The sequence below is a fragment of the Strix aluco genome, chromosome 3, assembly GCF_031877795.1.
Source record: "Strix aluco isolate bStrAlu1 chromosome 3, bStrAlu1.hap1, whole genome shotgun sequence".
Classification (NCBI taxonomy): Eukaryota; Metazoa; Chordata; class Aves; order Strigiformes; family Strigidae; genus Strix; species Strix aluco.
The window spans coordinates 71,526,345-71,548,735 of NC_133933.1; the positions used below are offsets into that span (position 1 = coordinate 71,526,345).

General features: G+C 36.9%; 1 protein-coding gene across 4 annotated transcripts in view; it reads right to left on the reverse strand.

Annotated features, from left to right (window-relative positions):
- The window catches only part of LAMA2 (laminin subunit alpha 2), a 391,440-nt gene that overhangs the window by 261,423 nt on the left and 107,626 nt on the right, over window positions 1–22,391 (reverse strand). For all 4 annotated transcript variants that reach the window (XM_074819148.1, XM_074819147.1, XM_074819146.1 and 1 more), the window contains exon 4: window positions 7,161–7,403. In XM_074819148.1, the coding sequence (XP_074675249.1) occupies window positions 7,161–7,403 (243 nt within the window). The remainder of the gene's footprint in view (window positions 1–7,160; window positions 7,404–22,391) is intronic.

The window sequence follows — 22,391 nt, forward strand, 5'->3', positions numbered from 1 at the left end:
GTTAGGAATGTAAGAATTCCATAGGGGTCTGAGCTAAGGATGGAAAAGTATTTGGAATATGGATTCATCAATAGTATGAAAAGTATAAAACACATCAGGATGAGGAAATCGCATGAGTTAAAAAGGTATTGGATATAAAATACAGCTCTAATTTCCAAGTTATTTTTAAATCCATTTTCATGCACTGCTTTATTTATTAAAAAACAATATTACAAAAATACTGCACATTCCTCTGTGGATATAACTTTTTTTTTTAAATTTGGTTGTCTACATAGTAAATGTAATGCTGAAAGTAGGTTGACATCGTTGAAGTACCTGACCCAGTGCTTTAACACTGACTAGTTATTTAAAAGGTGGATATAAGCTATGCTGCTCAAAAATTTGTAAGTAGCAGATGTGCAACTATATTACCTCCTTTATAACAGTCTGATAGACATTATCAATATAGTTATATTAACTCTCTGATAGTCACATTGACTGCTTCACAAATGCCTCCTGCTGAAAAGAAACAAGCAACACCCTGGGCTGCATTTGATCTGAAGCATCTAGACAACCATTTTGAAAATTTGGTATACTTGGCATACTGTAATTAGGTGTCATTCTCATTTCTAGAATCAGATTACTTTCCTTCAAATATAGGGCTAATAACTTTCAACTATTCGATCTTTAAATGTCTAGGTAGATCATTCTCAGCAACTGAAAATAATGTATGAAAAGCATCTCACACAGGAAGATTGGAGATTGTTTCTTTTATTCAGTACAAGGAAATATTTACTGAATCCTGAAACTTCACCTCTATTGCCTTATTAGGATGAATACAAATATATGGCTTTCTTCATCAATTACAGTTTGCGGCAGAAATACATTTGTGGGTTTCTTCTCATGATACCAAATTAGTACTGCAGCAATTAGCAGCGAGCAATGTTCACAGCATCCTGATACAGCTAATCTACATCTCAGTTTCATTCTTTCATGAAATATGAAATACAACAAAACAAGTAACAATGTGATGGAAAGTCAAAAAGCTCACAATTGCACAAGTTTATTTGGTGATGAGGTGGTACAAGATACAAAAAAACTTATTATAAATGTAATTAAGCATTGGGATAAATGAATGTTTAACTCATCTCCCACACTGCCCCATCCCCCAACTCTCCATTAGTACTGACATTGTTAATGTTTTCAACTCCCCTCCTCCCTGACTACAAAAAACGTAAGTGGAATGTGTTCCTGAAGAAAGAGCCAGACAGGGTAAGACAGATCTCTAACCTATCTCTGTCTTGGGTAGGAGTCAAAAACATCTAGGAAGGGTTTCAACATTGTTATCCTGTTCATCTAGTCTCTACAACAAGATTAAGAGCAAGTGCAGACTACATAACGAGGAGGTAGAAACTAGATAGCAATACTACGCTGAGCAAGAACTTCAGAACACCTTGCAGCTGATAATTCTGGCAAAGAGCAACTGGGATTGAAAAAGAGACCAGTTTTATCTCTGTGTCCTGCCAAGATATTTCTCCATTAGTTACACCCACACACTTACACAAACACTTTTCAAGGAAAAGTATTCCTCATCTACAGTCATTTCAGGTTCTGCTCTCTTAATCCTTCCTTTTCATACTAAATCTGACATACAAACTGACAAACAATACTCAGCATTTGTAATTCTGTGTAACCTAAACTCTACTCAACTGCAGAAATATCCTTTGAGGCAGCATCTTCTGAAGACAGATTCTGCCCACAAAGAGGGAGGGATTTCTTCTCCTTGCAAGTTTACATACCTACTGCACAGTTGCTTGAAAAACAACTTTGTGTCAGAACTCCTTTATGTGATGACACTAACATGGACCACGGAGCCAATTGGTTATTCCAATTAAGATTTAATAAGGTGGGAATTAAATTCGCGCCCTTCCTCTTGGTTTTATACTTTCAGAAAGCCTCATTGTAGAAAAACTCAGTGTTTTCCAGAATACGAGGTTTTTTCTTCTTCTTGACTTCTTAGTAAAAGCAAGCACTTTCCTACCAGATTAATTAAACCTTTCGCCCGCTGTCTTCACCAGATTTGACTTTCAATCTCTTCTTGCACAGAGAATTACTTTATATTAAAGAAACAACATAACAATTATTTCTGACCTAAGTATTTTCTCCTAGTCTATACAAAATACTCTAAATCGGTGTGTTTCAGGAATGCTTTTTCTAAGTGTAACCTCCTATTTTATTTCCTACCAAACTACAGGTCAGATAAAATGTGTCATTTCCTATGAAAAGATACACATTTTCCTAACATGTTATAGGGATCAACAGGTGCACCTGAAGTCTTCAGAGGATCCAGCTTTGAAACAACTGCAAGCAAGAGGGAAGATTTCCATGTATCAAAATACAATTATACATGCTTGTTCAAAAACTATTTACTAAAAGAAATCTTCATACATCTCACAGAAAAAAAAAAAAAACAAACCAGTATTGAAAATTAATGTCCAGTGCCTTACATCCACCTAGTCATCAAGGTAAAGAAGCTGTGACACAAATTATAGTTTAGCAGAAGAATAAAGATTTCAATTAAAAAGTTAAAAACTCGATGTAAACATCAGAGGCTCCTGTGTCAGGGAAATGAAGCAAAAATCACTATGGTAACCCACTAATTTTTAGTTTTCAACCTAATGATCATCTGAGGAAACAAAGAAAAAAAGAAATACCATTCTGATACGGTGCTTAAGTAAAGATGAAAATGTCACAAAATGGGCATTCTTTACCCAAAAATAGCAGCCTCATCCCGCCAGTTATTAACCCTTACACAAACAACTCTCAGTTGGGTTCAGTTAGCACCAAAACAAATTACTATTAAAGCAAAAAACATTAATTCAGTAAAAGTTAATGAGTAGCTCATTAATATAACTGATCTCTTTCAGTTCTTTTTCTGGCTTGGGGACACTGAGACAGTGGAACTTGCTTTTTCATTTTGAAATAGTATTTTGGGAAACTTTAGCATTTGCATTTATGCCATATGAGAAACATAAATATTAAAAATCTACCTTTGCCTGTGTGATACACAGACACTGGTCTCCCTATGATTTTCTTCACATATCGCTGATTTTAAGACAGTATGGAAACTGGTATGCTAACAACCTTTCTGCATTCAAGTCTACGCTTTCAGAGAAATTTCCTTACTTGAGAATTTCTCAGTTTTGTTCATTCAAAAGCTGTCATTATGCAATTTTCCATTAATTCATTAAAATACTCAATGAAATTATTTATGCAAATAATTTTTGGTCTACAGATAGTTTATTCATATCTGACTGAGAGAACTTAAACTTGTGCTAGTTACACCGACCTGAAGATGAATCACACAGGAGTTTTGTTTGTTGTCTTTTTGTTGTTGTTGTTCTAGTTATTGGTGGTTTTAATTCTGTGATTGACTAAGAGTATTTCTGGTGGAAATAGTGACACTATTAAATGCCCAATATATTTTGCTTAGAATTGACATTTCTGGAAATACTCTAATCAATCAAGTCACTGACTTAAATGTTTGTTGAAAGTATACATGAAAAGCACATATTCTGCTTTTTCTAAGATAACAAGCTTTAACTTAAGACATAACTGTAGATGTATATTTGGCTTTGGAACTGGCTTGCTGACCTATACTCCTTCTGCACTTCATCAGGTTCCTAAGTGTACCCCAGAATGGTGTGCCTAAATAGCTCGTGGGTTTTGAAGTAAAGGAAATGTACTTAATGTACATTTAACTACATACACTTAACTCTGTCAGTCTTACAAAATGTCTGTAATATCTGAAACATAGAACAAAAGTCCTACCCTGGAATAAAAATAAATGATACATAGATGTAGTTCCACTGAAAGACCAGGAGCCAGGCAAATACCTCCTACAACACAACTGCAAGTAAATTCGATATTGGTATGAAATGTATTATTTTTCACATTACATGTGTGATGAAATATGAAAAAGAATTACCTGGGTTAATTCAGTGTTAATGCTACATATTTCATAATGCAGTCTATAGCTACTCAGACAGATGAAACTCATGTTTTACTTATGAAAAGAATAGTTATAAAAGTAAGCTGCTCAATTCATGTGAAATGATACTCTTCCAGTCACTATAAAAGTTAAGCTTTAGGCTTCTCATTTCCAGATGTTCTCTCTCTATTAGGGCCATATCTCAGATTAGTAACTACCTGTGTAAGGTAAGATTAATTTAGGGTGGCTTAAATCATATGCCTTTCATAGAGTATGCCTGTATCTAACAATTTCCCTTTTCCAAGTGGAATGGAACAGATGCAATCCCCCCTTCAAATTCTTCTTCCCATTTAAAGAACCTGTTTATCAGATGCTGGTCATTTCCTAGGTTCAGGACAGAACACCAATTAAAGCATATCAGACAAGTTAAAAATTATTAATTGCACACTTAAAATTGGAATTAAGTTCCACTCAATTCAGCAGGCCTTAAGCCAGTGTTTCAGTCACAGATATGTACCGGCATGCTGAATAGAATCACAGAATCACAGAATCAACTAGGCTGGAAAGGACCTTGAAGATCATCCAGTCCAACCATTAACCTAGCACTGCCAGTTCCCATCTACACCATATCTCTCAGCGCTATATCGACCCTACTCTTAAACACCTCCAGGGATGGGGACTCCACCACCTCCCTGGGCAGCCCATTCCAACACCTAACAACCTGTTCTGTAAAGAAATGCTTCCTAATATCCAGTCTAATCCTTCCCTGGCGCAACTTGAGGCCATTACCTCTTGTCCTATCGCTTATTACTTGGTTAAAGAGACTCATCCCCAGCTCTCTGCAACCTCCTTTCAGGTAGTTGTAGAGGGCGATGAGGTCTCCCCTCAGCTTCCTCTTCTCCAGACTAAACAACCCCAGTTCCCTCAGCTGCTCCTCATAAGACCTGTGCTCCAGACCCTTCACCAGCTTCGTTGCCCTTCTCTGGACACGCTCGAGTAATTCAATGTCCTTTTTGTAGTGAGGGGCCCAAAACTGAACACAGTCATCGAGGTGCGGCCTCACCAGTGCTGAGTACAGTGGTAAGATCACTTCCCTGTCCCTGCTGGCCACGCTATTTCTGATGCAAGCCAGGATGCCATTGGCCTTCTTGGCCACCTGGGCACACTGCTGGCTCATGTTCAGCCGGCTGTCAATCAACACCCCCAGGTCCCTCTCTGACTGGCAGCTCTCCAGCCACTCCTCCCCAAGCCTGTAGCGCTGCTGGGGGTTGTTGTGGCCCAAGTGCAGCACCCGGCATTTGGCCTTATTGAACTTCATACAGTTGGCCTTGGCCCATCGCTCCAGCCTGTCCAGATCTCTCTGCAGAGCCTCCCTACCCTCGAGCAGATCAACACTCCCACCCAGCTTGGTGTCGTCTGCAAACTTACTGAGGGTGCATTCGATCCCCTCGTCTAGGTCATCAATAAAGATGTTGAACAGGAGTGGCCCCAAAACCGAGCCCTGGGGGACACCACTCGTGACCGGCCTCCAACCGGATTAAAACCGAATAAAAGCCCTTTGCTGTTTCACTCAGCCAATGAAGAACAAACATAAGGAGACACTGGTTTAACCAAGATGACAGCAGACTACTGGAATCAATATCTGTCTGCAAGAGAATCAGATAATCAAAGAAATTGAAGAATGTAAATTAAATTAATTATTGGAGCAATTACTTCAGCATTACATTTTCAGTGCAGACGTTCTCCCAAAGAAACTATAAAATTTCTTTGCAAGTGATAAACTGCTAACTCATGTTCTGTTCACCTCTCAAAAAGCACCCAGTTGGAAACATTTTGAAAACATAGCACATACGTATGCATTATTTCTTTTAATATCACTTTATCTGCTCCTGCTACATTTTACAAGAACAAATGCGCATTCAAATGATACAGCTACAAATGATACAACTACAAACACAAAGTATTTGCGATGATTTTTCCTAGATGTGCAACTGATTTCATCTCTGATAACTCATATGAGACTCCTTTAGATCCAAGCTTACATCTTTTTAAAGTGTACCAGCAGGACATTTGCATTGAAAGCTGTATTTTTCTGTTTTTGCAACTGGCATTGGAAATTTTCTGTGAACATAAACAAACTATACATATCTATATCCAGTACTCACAAATAATTGTATTAACAATTTTGTATGTAAATGTTGCTTTGCATGTAGAGGAACAAAAGACAGTAAGTTTGTACCTCTTTATATGAAGATAAGCCATTATGGTACACAAAAATTAACAGAAGGATAAATATTAGGGTAAAGTTTCACAGAACATCATTAGACATCAAAGAATCTGTAAATAAAAAAACAGTTCAGATCTAGTGCACATTCAAGTCACGCTATTTCCTTGAATTACCAAGTTGTATGCAAAGCAAGTGTTGGAAAAAAATCTGTGAAAAAAATATAGTTGTTGGAATTTGGTACACATGGCTTTCCCTCTCTTAAGTGGCTGAAAATACTGCATTTTCAGCTACAGTTGTTACATTTGCCTTTATCTTTCAGCCACAGATCTTCATTCTCACCTCTACCACATCTTTTCTACATCCTCAGTTAAAACAAATGACTGGTCCATGATTCATGTGATTGGAGTCATGTTGAAATAGCAGAGGCTTCTAACAGGAGAAGAATGAATAGGTATATGCATGGGCAGAGGGTCAGTTACAAGCTCTTAAATGCAATAAATTAAACTGAGTAAAGTAATTACCATTTAACATCCTAGCTTATACACAGGAACTGAAAATGTGACTCAAAGAAAAGTCTTTTAATTAATTCACTGTGTCCATGATTTTTCCCAGTACTCTCACCTTTGTTCACAAGTGACACAGGAACATATTTCAAGCACCTAAAGTTGTCTGAATGTACTAGTGTCCACTTCTACCTAATGACTCTTTTACCTCTTGGTTTACCTGTGTTTTATTCCATTGTTTCAACAGGAATCATACAATCACTTGTGCCCTGTATGTGCACCTTGTATGCATTTATATAGGACCATGTAAGATGAGTTTTTTAAAATTGCAAATAGACTACCTCCCCATTTTTCAAGCATCCCAAAACACTCTGTCTACTCAAGGCAGATATTTGCCAATTAAGCAAGAGATTTTTTTTTTCTCCAAGGTTACAGTGCATGGAATAACATCTGATCTTACCTCTCCATTCTCCAGAGGATGGATTTTTGAATAGTAAGAAGTGCATATGACTTCATCATCTTTTATATAGGATGGAGTTCCAGGACGGGGGTGAATGTTGTATCGTGTCAGGCACTCACTGTCTGTGATAGCATAATACTGCCATGGTTGATAGTCTACACCATCCAGTGAACGCTCCAATATCCAATTCCCAGGTCGAGGTGAGTTAGCTGCTTTCACAATAACATAAGCAATCTGGAAAATCTGAAAAATTGATGAATTGTTAAAATATATGTAAATACAAAATGATAAATTCATTCCAATTTCTTAATAGCTACCAAACTAATAACAGTAAATATGACAAAGTTTGATTTTTTTCTCTAAAAATGCAATATGGCCTCAGATTCCGTTGAAACTCTTTAACTACAGAAATAAATTCTCCATTAACATTTCTGAAAAAAGGATTAGTTACATTAGGCCAATAGAGACTGAAAATAGAATTAAAAAGCTACTTAAATTCCACATAACTTAGTAGGTAATTGCTATGTTGCAGTTTCAGCCAAATGTTTGCAAAGTTTGTTTTCAAGTATTTTCAATTTGTAGAATTAGATTTGTTTCTGTATATGTATTTATAGACATACACTTTCTGCAGTGTTTAAGAGTTGCCAAACTCTGTTACAACTTTATCACTGTTAAGAAAAAAAACATAGGTTTAAGCTATTGAAATGTAATCACATCATGCTGAAATCATTCTATAAAACATTCTTGTTTGACTCACGTGACTCAGCACTGTGGCCATAAATAAGCTTTATAGGACAGAGACACATCAAATATCACTATAAACAGAATGTAAGCATGTAATCAATGCTCATTATGGTCCATTTCACCAGCCTATTCAATTGATTTATCAAAGTTTATTTCTGTTTACAGGCTTGCTGGAATCCAAGCCACAAACAATACATTTGCAATTGCAGAATGACATATATTAGTGATGCAGTTTTGGTTTGGTTTGTTTTTTTTAATCTAGTAACATCTAGATGCTACAGAGGTAGAACTGAAGCTAAGGAAAAGAAACAGCTATTTCCATTAGAAAAGCAGAACATACAGCAAGTTAATATTTTTAAGACACAGTTCTGTGAGTCTGCACATGAAGATGCCAGAGGGTATCACAGAGAGAACAGTGTTGATTTAATACTTAATGTTTTCTATATTGGATAGTCATTGTAAGGAAGCTGCATGATTCAAACTTAGTCCGCACAAAATCTGCTGTGAATACTTACAACAATCAGTAATGCAATGAAAAAAACAGTAAGAAGACTCAAATTGTTTTTTTAATAACCATCAGTATTATTATGAAATAGAAATTATGTTAAGTGGCAGAGTACTGCAAATACTACAGTACATTTCATGATGGAGACAAAGTTTATCTCAAATTATCGTTCCTGACTTCTGTGTAGATGCTGAGAAAATGGTAAGATCCACAATAGCTTCAGTCAAGATGTCAAATTACTGACAACAAAAGTTTTTCAGTGGCAATAAGAAGTGGGTGAGACTGTATTTATTTTGACCTGAAAAACATGTGCATAACTGTGCACTCGTGGAGGATTATCTGAAGTTACCAATGTTTTTCTTCAATAGCATAAAAGGAAATCTCCAGAGACAAGGAAAAACCTGTGTTTTATTCCATTGTTTCAACGGGAATCATACAATCACTTGTGCCCTGTTTCACAAATGCCCTTTCCTCTCTTAAATTCATTTATGCATATATTCCACTGTGGCCACAAATAACTAACTGTAACGATACTGGATCAGTGTCACCAGTACTGTTTACAATAAACAGAGAAAAACACAACATTAATATACCTCTCCAAACTGCTCCCCCCCAGTTAAGCTCTTTGCAATGAAAGAAAATAGCTGGAGTGTTTAATTATTTATTATGTCCTAAGGGAGATAATGAGACCAGCTATATTTTAAGGAACTAGTTTATCTAGAGTTATTTTGTACATTGTCCTTTGCACAAGTAAAGAATCCAACGTACAAAGTAAATTGTTTTTACATCAGCATGATCCAGTCAAACCACATAGACTCTTTCAGCCCCAGCCATTCAGAATGGAGATTTCATTCTAGAGTATGTCTAAATACTTTAAAAAAAAAAAAATTTAAATAAGTGTTTTACCCCAAGTTCTCATAAAAAGACTATTCCTTATATGTTCAATGGATAACAACTAAGGTTAAACACATTGCTAGTGCTTCTACCATGGAGGATCTGTGGTTTGGGACATAGCTGACAATAAATTCATAAGCTTAGGTGTGCATATAGAGCTTCCTTTGTGGAAGTCCTAAAATTTGCAAAACTTCACAGAGGATTCAATGTTAAATACTGCCTTTAGTCAAAAAAACTTTTAGCTCTGCAAACATCTTGGATGCATCTGCTCTGTGGGGCCAAGAGGCATAACCAAGAGGAAGCCTTTTTTTGCTTGCTTACTTTGAAATACTAGGCTGTGTGGGAGAGTGAAACTTTCTACAGTTGCTTTTCAAATTAGAGCCCTATTTCAATGACATTTCCTGCACATTCTGCTGAAGATTTGTTTGAAGTCTCATTTCTTACCTTCTGGGATAGTGTACAGTTTGACTGCAATTTATTGTATACCTTTGATTATTTTTAGAAACTTTGTAAATGAAACTGCAACAAAATTTTATTTAAAAAAGCACTGGAGAGGAAACAGCATATTGCAGGTCATAGTGGGATGAAATTATTTCTCTTAATCTAAACTTGACAACGAAAAAACCTTGTTAATGTACACATGAAGAGTTGTTTTTAACTACTGCTCAATTACAGGTTTTGGCCTGATCCAGTCTACTACTACTGTCCTAGCTTCTGAGAGTTCCTGTAGTGGCTTCTGCAACTGCACCGAGCTATCTGCAACCCACTGACATGTGAAACATTCTCTTTTCTCCTTCACATCTCTATTCACGAGTGGAACTGCAGTACTGTTTTGTATAAAACAAAATGATTTCTGAGCAGAGAAACAGAGCTGTCACTAAAGACCAGAATTTTTAAATGTTGGTAAACTGCTAATGCTAATTGCAGTCAGGGAAGATGAGCGAGCACATGCATCAGAAACATGCGCTGGTTGATGTTATTCCTGATCTTTCTCAGTAAGGCTAGGCTGAAGAAAGAACAGGATTCTAATCCACGTTTCTTAGAAATGCCTTTTCTTTGGGGCACAACTAGACTTGTAGAGATTTAGCATTAATCAGGAAGACAGTTGTCCCAGCTTAGAGAGGTATAGGAGTCATTACCATCTCCTCACAGTGCTGTGACACAGACAACAAACATAGTGTATTCCATGCTTTAATGTGCTTTCTAAACAAGTTGACAATAACAACTAGTGCAGAAAAAAACAGACTAAAATTAATGGCAGCTGCATGATGATTCTTAAAGCAAGTCAGTGTCATGGAAGCAACACTGATTTTCCAACCAGTTGGAAAACTGTCTTTCTCCAGGTACAAGAGTAACCCTTCTTTTACTGTGGAGTTGCTTAGCAAATGGTGTTCTGGTTACTGTAATACAACCAGCTAGAGCTTAGTGGCATGAGAATACTAATACCAGTAAAGTCTAATGTATTACTGAGTTTTGCTGTATTTGTTTCCACAACCACAAAAAGTGAACTGCTCAGCTTTCGAGAGCGAAGCTTCCTAGTAGGGCTTCTGTTCCCACAGGGTAATTGATGGAACATGCCTGGTATACTTCTCAAATAGCATCAGTAAGCTGACACTTATCAATTGATGCGATAATTTTACAACCTTAGAGCACATCTGGTTTTGTACAAGCCCAATACAATGTCACCTGGAGACCAAAGTTTGCTGATACAAATGTGAAAACAGAGCAATACCAAGCTGCCTAGTAGCATGCAATAGTCCATTAACACAGCTGCCAAAGTGCAGCTGGAGCTTTTTTCTACTTCTCTGCTCATGTGATCATAGTGTAATTATGAGAGTGGGAGGGAAATAGTCTAAATAGTCCTTTAAGCTTTTCCAAAATTATAGACAACACAATCCTCAAGATGAGAAACAAAATGAGGTTTGGGTCTCATTTTCACTGATAATTGTCTCAGCAGTGAGATCTGCAAAGCACATATTGTGAGGAATGGTTCCATAAGTTACAGCACTGTATCTTCTTATGAATGCCTCATAAGACATAGAAAAGTGCATCCTACTATACAGGATAATTTGCTACACTAATATTATTCAGATAGAGCTGAAGTGAATCATTAATCTGCATAGGGTTAGCTAGTGAAGCAGGAAATCTCATTGTGTCTCACTCCCACCTGCGCTTCTATTTAAAAAATAAATCCCTCAGTTAGAAACCGTTCATGTAAGGTAGTATATCATCAGAGCAAAAAATACAGTACCACACAATTCTATATTTCCATTTCATTTTCCCAACAGAAGAATGTAATAGCCCTAATGGAGGCTTCCATCAGCAATCTTGTGTAAACTGTGTGTCTACTTATTTACCATAATTATATTATGTTGTTGATTATTATTTCAGTTCAGTGGTCAAGTAAATATTTTATTGAGATGAGTGCAGAATTGGGCAAGGGTTTGTTTCCTTACAGGCTGGCATAAATACTGTTGAAACTTGTGGCCTTAAAATTTCCCACAGATTTATTTAACCAGCCATGAAAAAGTGCTGTTAGGGACAGCAAAGCACTGCAGACACCCCTTGTCCCAATGCGAAATCCATCCAGATGCATCAACTGAGAAAGTCATCTCAGAACACCCTGCAGGCTGATGGGCTTATTGGCTACAGGGGAGTATGACTCATTAAGAGAGAAGCAGGGGAAAGAACATTTTTGGAGCATGTAAAACTTATGATGGGATGTGTTAAGGGGATTGTGTAAATGGGTGAGAACATTTAGGGGAGCAACCAGAGGTGGGGAAAGGGAGGGATCAAGGTGGATCAGGGAGGAACAAGTGTAAAATAGAGGAAAAACGCAATAAAAGGAACCAGTTGACTGTAAATAGCTAGCTGGTCAGTATGCTTGTCCTGACCTCAGTCACTGAAGTCTTCCCTATCTTCTCACTAAGTCCTGTTTCTAAGTATCTTCCATTTAGGCATGCTCCCTCTTTTGAGTGGGTGCATGTGAACAAGAGTTAACTTCAAGATCAACTAACCAGCACAGAAAGAGGTCTGAGTACCAGCAGTTAGAGTAGGGTTGAAAATCCCCAAGGCTCTTCTGTTTGGATGCCAGCAACCCGGGACACCAGTGGGATCTGGGGCCAGCCAGTGGATAGATTATGTAAGGCGAGCTAATAAAGTGTTGAATGTTGTGTATGCATCCATAGATGTACGCAGACACACGCACCCCTAGCAGACTTTAACCCTAATCATCTGGAGAGGAAGAACAGGGTGAGGCAGCCTGTGCTGTGTTTGTGCTCATCTGGGTGCCGACAGGGCCCTGTGGTCTATTTACATTGCTCTGTGCAGCCCTGTGTGTGTTTCACTCTCTCACAAACCTAAGCTCTGCCTTGCTACAGTCTGAACATGAAGACAGACTCACAGCAGCCTTGCATCCATCAGGCTACCAGATTCAGTAACTTCTGGTACCTAGGATGACCGACAATCAGGAATCACAGATTTAAACAAATTCTCAAGGCAGAACAATGTTCCTGGATCTAACTTCTATCTTTACACTCATGTATAAAAATGACCGGACATCGAAAGGACATCATACATCTCAAAATAAGTATCACATTTGCACATTTTTCATTTTTGAATAGCCTCTCCTACAGGCTTAAGACATGAAACACAACTACTTCTGCTAATGAGCTAAAGCAGAGGTTTTGTGAGTCTGAGAAACAGCTCTTTGTGTTCTCAGAGGCCGATATCAATTCCTTGTGATAATATGTGATCAGTCATCTTTCAATTCACATATGCTGTTACAGATTCTTGTTTGTCTCTATTATTTATGAGAGTAGACAGTTTTGATGCAAGAATTTTCAAAAAATTGGTTATTTAAGAACAACTAACCTTCTCATTTTAGTCTCACATTCAACTCAGACAGAGAAAAAGCCTAATCTAGAAATGGAGTGGCTCTCCAGATTCCTCAAATGACCATCTAGCAGGTATCTTTTTCTATCACTGTCCTGAGAGATAGTGGACATGGTTTCAAACATTCTGCTCACAGTTAGAAATTCTGTAATTGAAAATGTTGGCATGGGGAAAAAGAAAAAAAAGATGCTTAGCAGGATTCAGTTTAGAGAGCTGAACAGTTCCCCTCCATGCTGCAGTTTGCCTCCTAATGACAATGTCTCTCCTGTTCATCTGAGCTGCTTCCAACTGAAATGCTGCTACCAGATGGGGAATTTGGGCTGAAAGATGCACACATTTGATTCCAACATAGTCTTTTTTTCCACGGTGTTGCAAACAATTCTGGTTTCTAGCTAGCAGGGCATTCATTATCTATCCCAGAAAAATTGTAGCTACAAATGTCATGCAAAATAAGATGTCCGCAGTACTTTGTGGGAAAAAACTGAGAAAGATTTTACCATAGCAAACCTTGAAAAGCTCTAAGGAGGGTGTCTCCAGATCAAGCCAAGTTTCAGTTAGAAATCTTCCATCTTTTCTAACTAGACAAAAATTCACTCATGTACAACTTCCAGTCCCATTCAGTTAATACTTGCAGAACATGCATTTTAAAAAAACAATTTAAAAATACCTCAACTCAGAACAAGATCAGCTTTCTCCCTCTCCTGTATATAACTGCTAGAGAGGCTCAGGTTCCTTTAAGAATATTTTCTTCTCCTTGAGAATAATAGGTTCTTTATTAATACCTCTCAACTTTTGCTCATGTTATATGTAAAAGATGATTATAACTTGTGTCATTTAAAAAAAAAAAAAATTAAAAGCAAAGTCTATTAAAACAGTCCACTTTATAAAATGTCCAACTGTAAAGCTCTCAAGTTGTCCAGCTGTTGAGTATCTAAGATGCATTAAGTCAAATAGAGGGAGTCAGTACCTGTAAAGTTTCTGGCAATGTCAACTTTGTTCTTTGTAATTTTCTCTGCTGGTTTTCTCCATTACCCACTGTTCGGTTGTTTATGAAGGCCTCAAAAAGAATAGCTGCTTTCTGTTGACCATTTTTGCTGCTCATCATTGGCCTAGTGTACACCAGAATTGAGGGCTAAAGTTAGTATTTTCTTTTCACAGTGCTTTCAAATAATAGCAGAAAGCAATTTCTTTTCTCTTTATTTCCTAAGGCTAATCACTTCTTTCCATGGAGAGAGAGTATGGTGAGGAAAGGAAAATTGATGGAAATGACAATATTCAAACCCTTCTTCTTCAAACCTAGATAAAGAAGAATAGAAAAGGTGGTTCTATTTTGGTGCTAAAACACCAAAAAATTTAAATTTTTTTGTTGCTTGATGCAAGAACTGATGCTCAGCCTGGGTCCAGTAGTGTTGGGAGTACCCAGGGTAAAGTGTTCTCATTTCCTTCCATGAGGTTTCTATGCACTGTCCTCTCACCAGCTGCATTTCAGAGTCACCTGTCTGTTCCTCTAACTTGAGGAGAAAAGAACTATCACAGTCATTTTTTAGGGTCCATTTAAGTTTTACAATGCACGAACCTTGAAACCTAAACATTTAAAAACTATTCTCAGTCTCCTCACCTATTACAGGCTCATACCAAGACTTTACATTTTAATTCCATAATAAGAATATTGATTTTAACATAGATAAAACTATTTAGTCAGATACAGGAATAGCACATAAGTATCTGCTTTTCCTAGAGAACACTTACTTTTCTTATAGAATCATAGAATGGTTTAGGTTGGAAGGGACCATTGAAGATCTAGTCCAGTCCTCCTGCCTTAAGCAGGGACATCCTGAACTAGAGGCTGACTGCTTTGTAGTTCTCAGGGTCCTCTTTATTACCATTTTTAAAACTAGGTGTGATATTCCCTTTTCTAAAGTCACTGGGGACTTCGCCTGACTGCCATGACTTAGCCGACCTTGCCAAATATGATGGCTTAGCAACTACATCAGCCAATTCCCTCAGGAGCCTGGGATGCATCTCGTCGAAATTATTCAGATTTCCTTTTTGGACAACAGAGAGAAAGTTCACACAAGTTCAATGTGAAATTAAAGATCTCTTTCAATGTTATGGTTTCTGACTTTTCTGCAGAGTGCTAAAAAGTATATAAATAAATACTTGCTATTTAGTGAGATGACATCTATCTGTTACCCACCTTGTAGGGAGGGATACAAACAAACATCTGAAACTGTTGTACTGTTAGCACAGAGCATCTTCTACATCATCAACATTTAAATCTTTAACATGTCCCTGCTGAAACCTTCACAAGCTTTTATTCTGAGTTCTCTGGAGAAGGACATGTTATTCACCATATATACTGTATGATAAAAGGCATCGTCTTAAGAAACTGGGATTTTGATTTGATTTTGATTGTAAACTCTTTGAGGTTAAGATCATTGATACGAATATGAAATAGGCATGTACTAATTTATACCAGTTCCCTGAACATGACGCAATGTTCTCTCCATCTAGATATGGAAATATTGTGCAATATGAACAACTTGCCCAATGAAAACATGAATAAAGTAGTAACTTGAGCCTTCAAATAAAAAGATAGAGACTTTTTTCCAAAATATTTTCAGCCTCGTTTGCTTCTTTCTTTTCTTCACTTTCTCTTAATACACATCATACTTCACTTCTTTAGTTAAACATGATAGTGGTTAAAGAGGCTTAAAAATACATTCTGGCAGTGATTCTAAGCTGTCTTGTGTCACTAAACCTTGGAAATTTCAAAAACATACACAAGGAAAGAAGAAAATGGAAAATAAATGAGATTGTAAATCTGATTTTCAGAACAAAAAAGCACATGCATGTTCAGTTTTCATTCTCACTTTTAGTTTTTAATAATTTTTAAATTATCCTGAGAACTGCTTCAGATGTGTATATCTTGCTGTATGGCATAGACGGGGATATATTGACTATAAAAAGTGAATTATGAGATGAGTAATTTTATATATTTCCATCTCAGAGCACCCTTTTACAATCAGAATTCACTTACAAATAATTAGAAGAGATAACGCATTAGGACTCACAACAAAGCAAAAGGTTTATCTTCACCATGAAGTCATATGTTCTGTTTAAGAACAGATCAAGTCTATGTTTTTCCATGTTTTGTAGCTGGAGAGATCCAATGCACACCCCTCTCTAAGCTTCTTCATTCACTTAGTCCACATTACTCCAAATCAAACAAAAAGAGCTACATTAATGACTGTTTTTACTGACTGTCTAAACCACACCATTGATAAATGAGTCTCTAAGTGCTTCCACAGAGCATGTGACCTGCCGCACATGGACTTCACGGAGCACAGAGAGAATAATTTTGCCATCAATAGATTTTATGAAAGGAGTGTATACATAATATTCATTCTTCATTGCTCAGAACAAGGGATGATTTTATGCAGCTCCAAGGCCTATTTAAATATTTACTTTATTACCATTAGTGCTTTTTCTTAGAGTGGTTTTAGATCCACCAACAAATCAAGACCATTGCACAGATGAGGAAAAATTCTTGGCAAGTCAGATCCAATGCTTCTGACCAAGCTCTGGCCTACTGCACCATTATTAAGAGTAGCAGCATTTTACCCCGTGCCATATACTGCTATCTGAACACCTTTACATCCTGCTAGCTTAAACAAAAGACGATTAAAATCAACCTTAAGCATATTTCATCAAATCACTGTATAAATACTGGCACAATGCTGCAAAGCACTACGTGACATTCATATGACAAGGTACTTCTTTTCTCCTACTCCTCTAACTCACAAAACTTTACAAAACACAACTTAGTCTATTAATAACCTCTTAACACATATTCAGCTGTCCTGTTATGACAGTTTTTATCATGCGTACTACAGAATCTTGTTGCCCATCCTGTAGCATAGACCTTACATTTCAATAATAATGTTTTGATAAACAGCTATCACAACAGAAGCACTATTTCATGACCATCACTGTCAGCTGCAAAACACATTTTTTCAAGTTAGTTTTTTATTCATCATAAAATATTCAATGACAACATACTTCTTCAGTAAGAAGAGCAAAACCTCTTCAAGACTGAGAATCCTACGATCCCATTATTTGTCATGCCACCATTCTCCCAGGCTCTGTGACTTTCTTTAGAACGAGAATTGCCCATAGTACAAAATCAGAAGAAAACTTTATATTCATGTCAGAACCTATGTGTCACTCTGGATTCAAAGGTTATAATAGAGTATTTAGGACCTATATCCTGAAACTATTTGCCTGAAGTATGGAAAGGTAAACAGCTCCCCTGGTTAGAGCCAGAATTAGAAAAGGAAAAGTGGTATGTATATTTATTGTAGTCATCCAGGGAAAATGTAAGGCAAGTAACCTCAGAAAGAAAAACTATAAATTCTGAAAAGGTTTTTTTAATCTTTGTCAGTGTATATTATGAACTGAAGCTGAAAGGATTTGCTTACTTAGAAATCTTTCTGACTAACCACAAAGCAATAAAGTTATGGTCTGATTTAGTGGAGAGCATAAAAAAATTGGGCAAAATAATCCTTTGGAGATTTATTGTTAATACAACTACTCAACCTAGCTAGCAGCACTTTATATGGAGGGTATTACAGCTGATCTTTCAGGACAATAATGGCTTCTTAGCATTTCAGAATGCATTGAAGAGTACTCCCTCCATGTATTATTGCACCACATGAAAAACTTTCGTTTCTAATGCTGCAGGAAAGTCAGCCTGAGTAACTTCACTTACACTTGTCTGTTAGAACAACTAAAAGCTTAATGCAGTAGGCTCTACTGGAGTTACAGCTGGCATAGATCTTTCCTTAGCTAAGAAAAACATCATTCATTTTTCTTTATGCTTTTGTCTTAGTGATATTAGTGTGGAAAACTTTATTCTGAGACAAGAACTGAGCTCTGGATGACATTTGTTACCAGTGTGCATATATTGTCTCCTTCCCATGAAGAGAAAAAAGGTACATAATATAAAGTATACTTGCTAATACTATATAAACCAGGTAGTTCTTAAAAATGTTCACTGTGATGTCAAAACATTTACTACAATTCTATTTGCTTTCACAATTGCTAATAATTATGTTTTCTAGGTATGTTTGCTATAAATCCTCACTGGTATATTTATGTGTTATTTGTTTTCTGGTTTTCCTTTTTTTTTTTTTTTTTTTTTTCCCAAATCATTTGATTATAAACTAACTGCAAATCCAATAGTTTTGCTTTCATTAAAAATATCAGAAGGACAAAGTATGCTTTGTTTCATCCTACAGATATCTGATTATTGCATTACCAGCAAATTGTGAAACTAAAGAAATGAAGGCAATTACTAAAATGTTCAGATTCAAGTCTATGAAGGCAACAAAAAAATAAATTAAAAAAAAATCAGTATTATAACTAACAGCCAGTTACATGTGTAAAAATTGGCTGAAAACTTTAATAAAACAGAACAGAGCTCATTCTTTTTTTATATTAGTTCCACAGTCTCATTTTCATGGTTTTAGTTACATCTTTTTCGGGCTGCCACTTTAACAGTTCATTACCATTTAGGTATAACTGAGACATAGAACTGAACTTAGGATTTATTTTTTTTTTGAGAGAGAGAGATAATTAATGCTTTGAATTCTCTAATGTTTACATTACTTCAAAACAGAATGATTCACATGCAAGAAATACTAAAAACAAATATTCACCATGTCAGTCCTATGTTGTAGGCATGGATTGTAGCTCATAGATCAGTATTTTATACTTTAAAGTTTTACAATCAGTTGAAGTCAACACAGAGTGCCAGGTGCTCCGGAGAGGTGTGGAACTGTTTTCCCCACCACTTCCAGAAATATGTTCCTGCCCCCTCCCCTATGCTGGCATTAAAACCTCACACAGCAAGCCAAATTAGAAAATTGATCTGGCAGAAACCTAACCCCCAAAAAACAAGACAAGACATAGTTTTCAGCATCGAGGTACTGATCTGGTTCACTACATGGCAGCACAAGTGTTAGTGCCAGAAGAAGGGAAACAGGAATGTCTCCCTTTAGCCAGTTTGGGGAGGGGATGCAACGGGGGGGAACAGCAATCATGGAACTGCAGCATTACAGTCTGAACCAACTTTGCTTCTGTTCACATTTCTCTCTTTAGACAAACATTTTTGACGATGGACCAAACAGACTGGCATTTGTTGGTGAAAAGTCTCAGTTTGGATTAATTTTCATTTCTGTTAAATTACTTTCTGGTTTGGGGATGAAAAGAAGCTTTAAGCTTTACTTTTATAGAAACTGTTTTGAAAGTGTCTCAGACATCTGACACACATAATGGTAGGAAAAGAGAAAAAGAAAATATTAACTGAAAACCTAAGCAAAATGTTTGGACATACATACAAATTTAACATATGATGACCGACTGGCACTTAATTTTACTAATCTGGTTCTTGCAGTCCAAGACTAAACAGTGTCATTAACCTTTTCTTTATTCCTTTAGCTATTCTGGTATGTGATATCAGAAGTTATTCAATAGAAAGCTAGCTGTAATTTTTTTTTTTCCCACTGGAAAATATACTTGGTGTTCCAGAGCAGAGAAAATATAACGTGAAAACCAAGTATCTCCTAGTGATATGCATATTCCTATTCTACTGTGCAGTTAATGTGTAAAGGCTATTTTAATATGGTTGTGTTGCTCAACACATTCTGATTCCTTAGACACTGTTTGGTGAACTGTTATTAGTTAAAACAAAAAGCTATAAACCTGTAGTAAAAGAAGCAATGTTGTTGTGAAGTATCTTATCATCCAATTTACCTTCTATTTCACTGTGGCTGTAAGACTGACTTCAGTCAGTCCATAAAGGATTAGTTTAACTGGATCTAATTGTGGGGTTCAACTGTATAGACAAAGACCCACACAGCAGGCTCCACTAATTTTTTGAAACCAGACAACAGGGAGATGGTTCCAGAATCTAAAAATCATGCAACAGCTTCTAAATGGTCAAGACTCAAAAACCCAGTTATTTCTTCTTCAAGATGAAAATAAATTCATGGTCTCTGCCACTTAATTTGCAATATGACACAGTTCTGAGAATAGGTGTTTTCAGACTGGCTTTGGAAGGGATAGTGAAACACAGACAATCTCATTTACTAGAAAGACAAAGAAATGGCTAGTCAGAAAGGGCAGCTTTACTTTTGAGATTACTAAAGTACTCCAAGACAGTCCTTCCTATAGCAATCTTCATGTAACCTCCTCAGTCAAACACCAGAAGGGAGAGGAAAGAAAGCCAGAAGTGGGCAGAGAAGTGGTGATGGAACTAAGAATTTAATTGCTCGTATAATCTTTCATTTAAAACCAGCCATTTTTTAAATTAAACATTACAATAAATATTACAAACAGGTAGCTTGTTTGGCCACACATCTGGGCAACATCTTCAACACGGTTCTGCAAGACAGTACTTGCCACGCTTGCCTCAAGTCATCCTTGTCTAACAAACACATGAACTCTGCTGCTGCGTAACAGTGATGAACTCTTTCAGAAAAAGAGAGCTGTGCTTCCCCAAGGGATCTGGCTAATGTTGTGCATCAAGGGAACTGACAGCTGAAAATAATGTTTCCTTCAAACAGCTATCAACACAGCACAGTCATACTGGCAAAGCAAAGGAGCAAATGACAAGCAAGGTCTCACAAGCAAAGTCTCTTCGCAGGAGGTTTCTTCTCTCTCATACTTCCCTTCTCCCCAACAAAGGTCAGCAATATTGCATCAAGACATGGGGGAATACCATCATTTTTGTGTGTGTAGCATCTGATAGGCTTAATATAAAATCTGAACTCTGCTCAGACACAGAGCTTCAAGGGTACATCCACATTGGATTTTTAGCTCAGTTAAGGAGCATCCTTTTGAGGTGAATCTCACAGCTATCTCAATTCAGCATGCTTTGGTTCACATCATGAATAGATTGTGGAGATCACAAACTAGATTCCCTTCAGACAAGAACTAAACCAGGAGAACATGCTTAGACATACCTGATTTGTTTTAGCTGCTAATGGACTTTCAGCCCATGGTCTAGAATAGAGCTAGTCTGAAGTAAATTTCCTGACAAGTGAGCTGGGTCCTCAGCACCAAATAAACACAAGTCCTCTCCCAAGTCTGTCCCACCTCTCTCCCACTGAGACATGTTCTTTGTTAATGCAGGCAAAATCGAAGTATCAATATTCAAATTTTTACCTCGGTTGGCTTCAAATTTTACCCAAATGTTCAAATTATTGGTCACATTTCACATTATATATAGTAGTCCTCAGCATAGCAGCAGATGTATAAACACATTGTGCAACCCAAAATTCAAGCGTTAAAATAAAAATAGTAATTAAAAAAAATTATAAAGCACAGCAACAAAATAATGAATCACAGTCAGTTGTGCATGTGGTATCCATAACTCAGCTATGAAATATTACTTTCATAAATTTATTATATGCTATTTCTCATATTTGTAGCTGTCCTACACATAGTAGCAGAGTGAAAATGTACTTTCCATGGGACTCTTCCTCCCTAATGATCTTTTTTTCAATTTGGTGGCAACTGTGCAAGTACAGATTCTGTTTCCCTTCATTGATAGGAGGGGGTTTTTTCCCTCCCTTTTAAGCTCTTCCCACAGACTACCACACTGAGCTTTTACAACACTAGTCTGAGTCCTATCCTGTTATTTTCCTGTTCCAGCCTGAATCTCTTCCATTCACCTTGTCACAGTTTCTTAGTTCTCTCATGTCTGTCTTTTTCCACAGATCCACTTAGTTGTACAGTCTTGTGTAGACAAATCAAAAGCAGTCGCTCAGTTTTGCAATTCTTTTCTTCTTCTTAGCATCATCCTTATCAGGGATATGTGATACATGTTTGTGAACATGCACATGTGCCTGTGTGTATTTCTGCTCATGGGTATTAAAATAAATCAAATAACAAAGAAATCATTCAAAACCAGATCAAAATCCTCTATTCAAATTATATTTGGGCAATACAGAATTACAAAATAATGAACTTAGCATTAGCAGAATATTGCTGTCTGCTTTTCAGAAATGCTTTTCAAAATGCTTCTGAGCAAGTCAAGCATTCTTCTACTTCCAGTTATTCAGTTCTCTGCATAGTTTCAGAAATGCCACTTCCCAAAGTATAGTATGTGCCACTCAAATAGTGAAGTC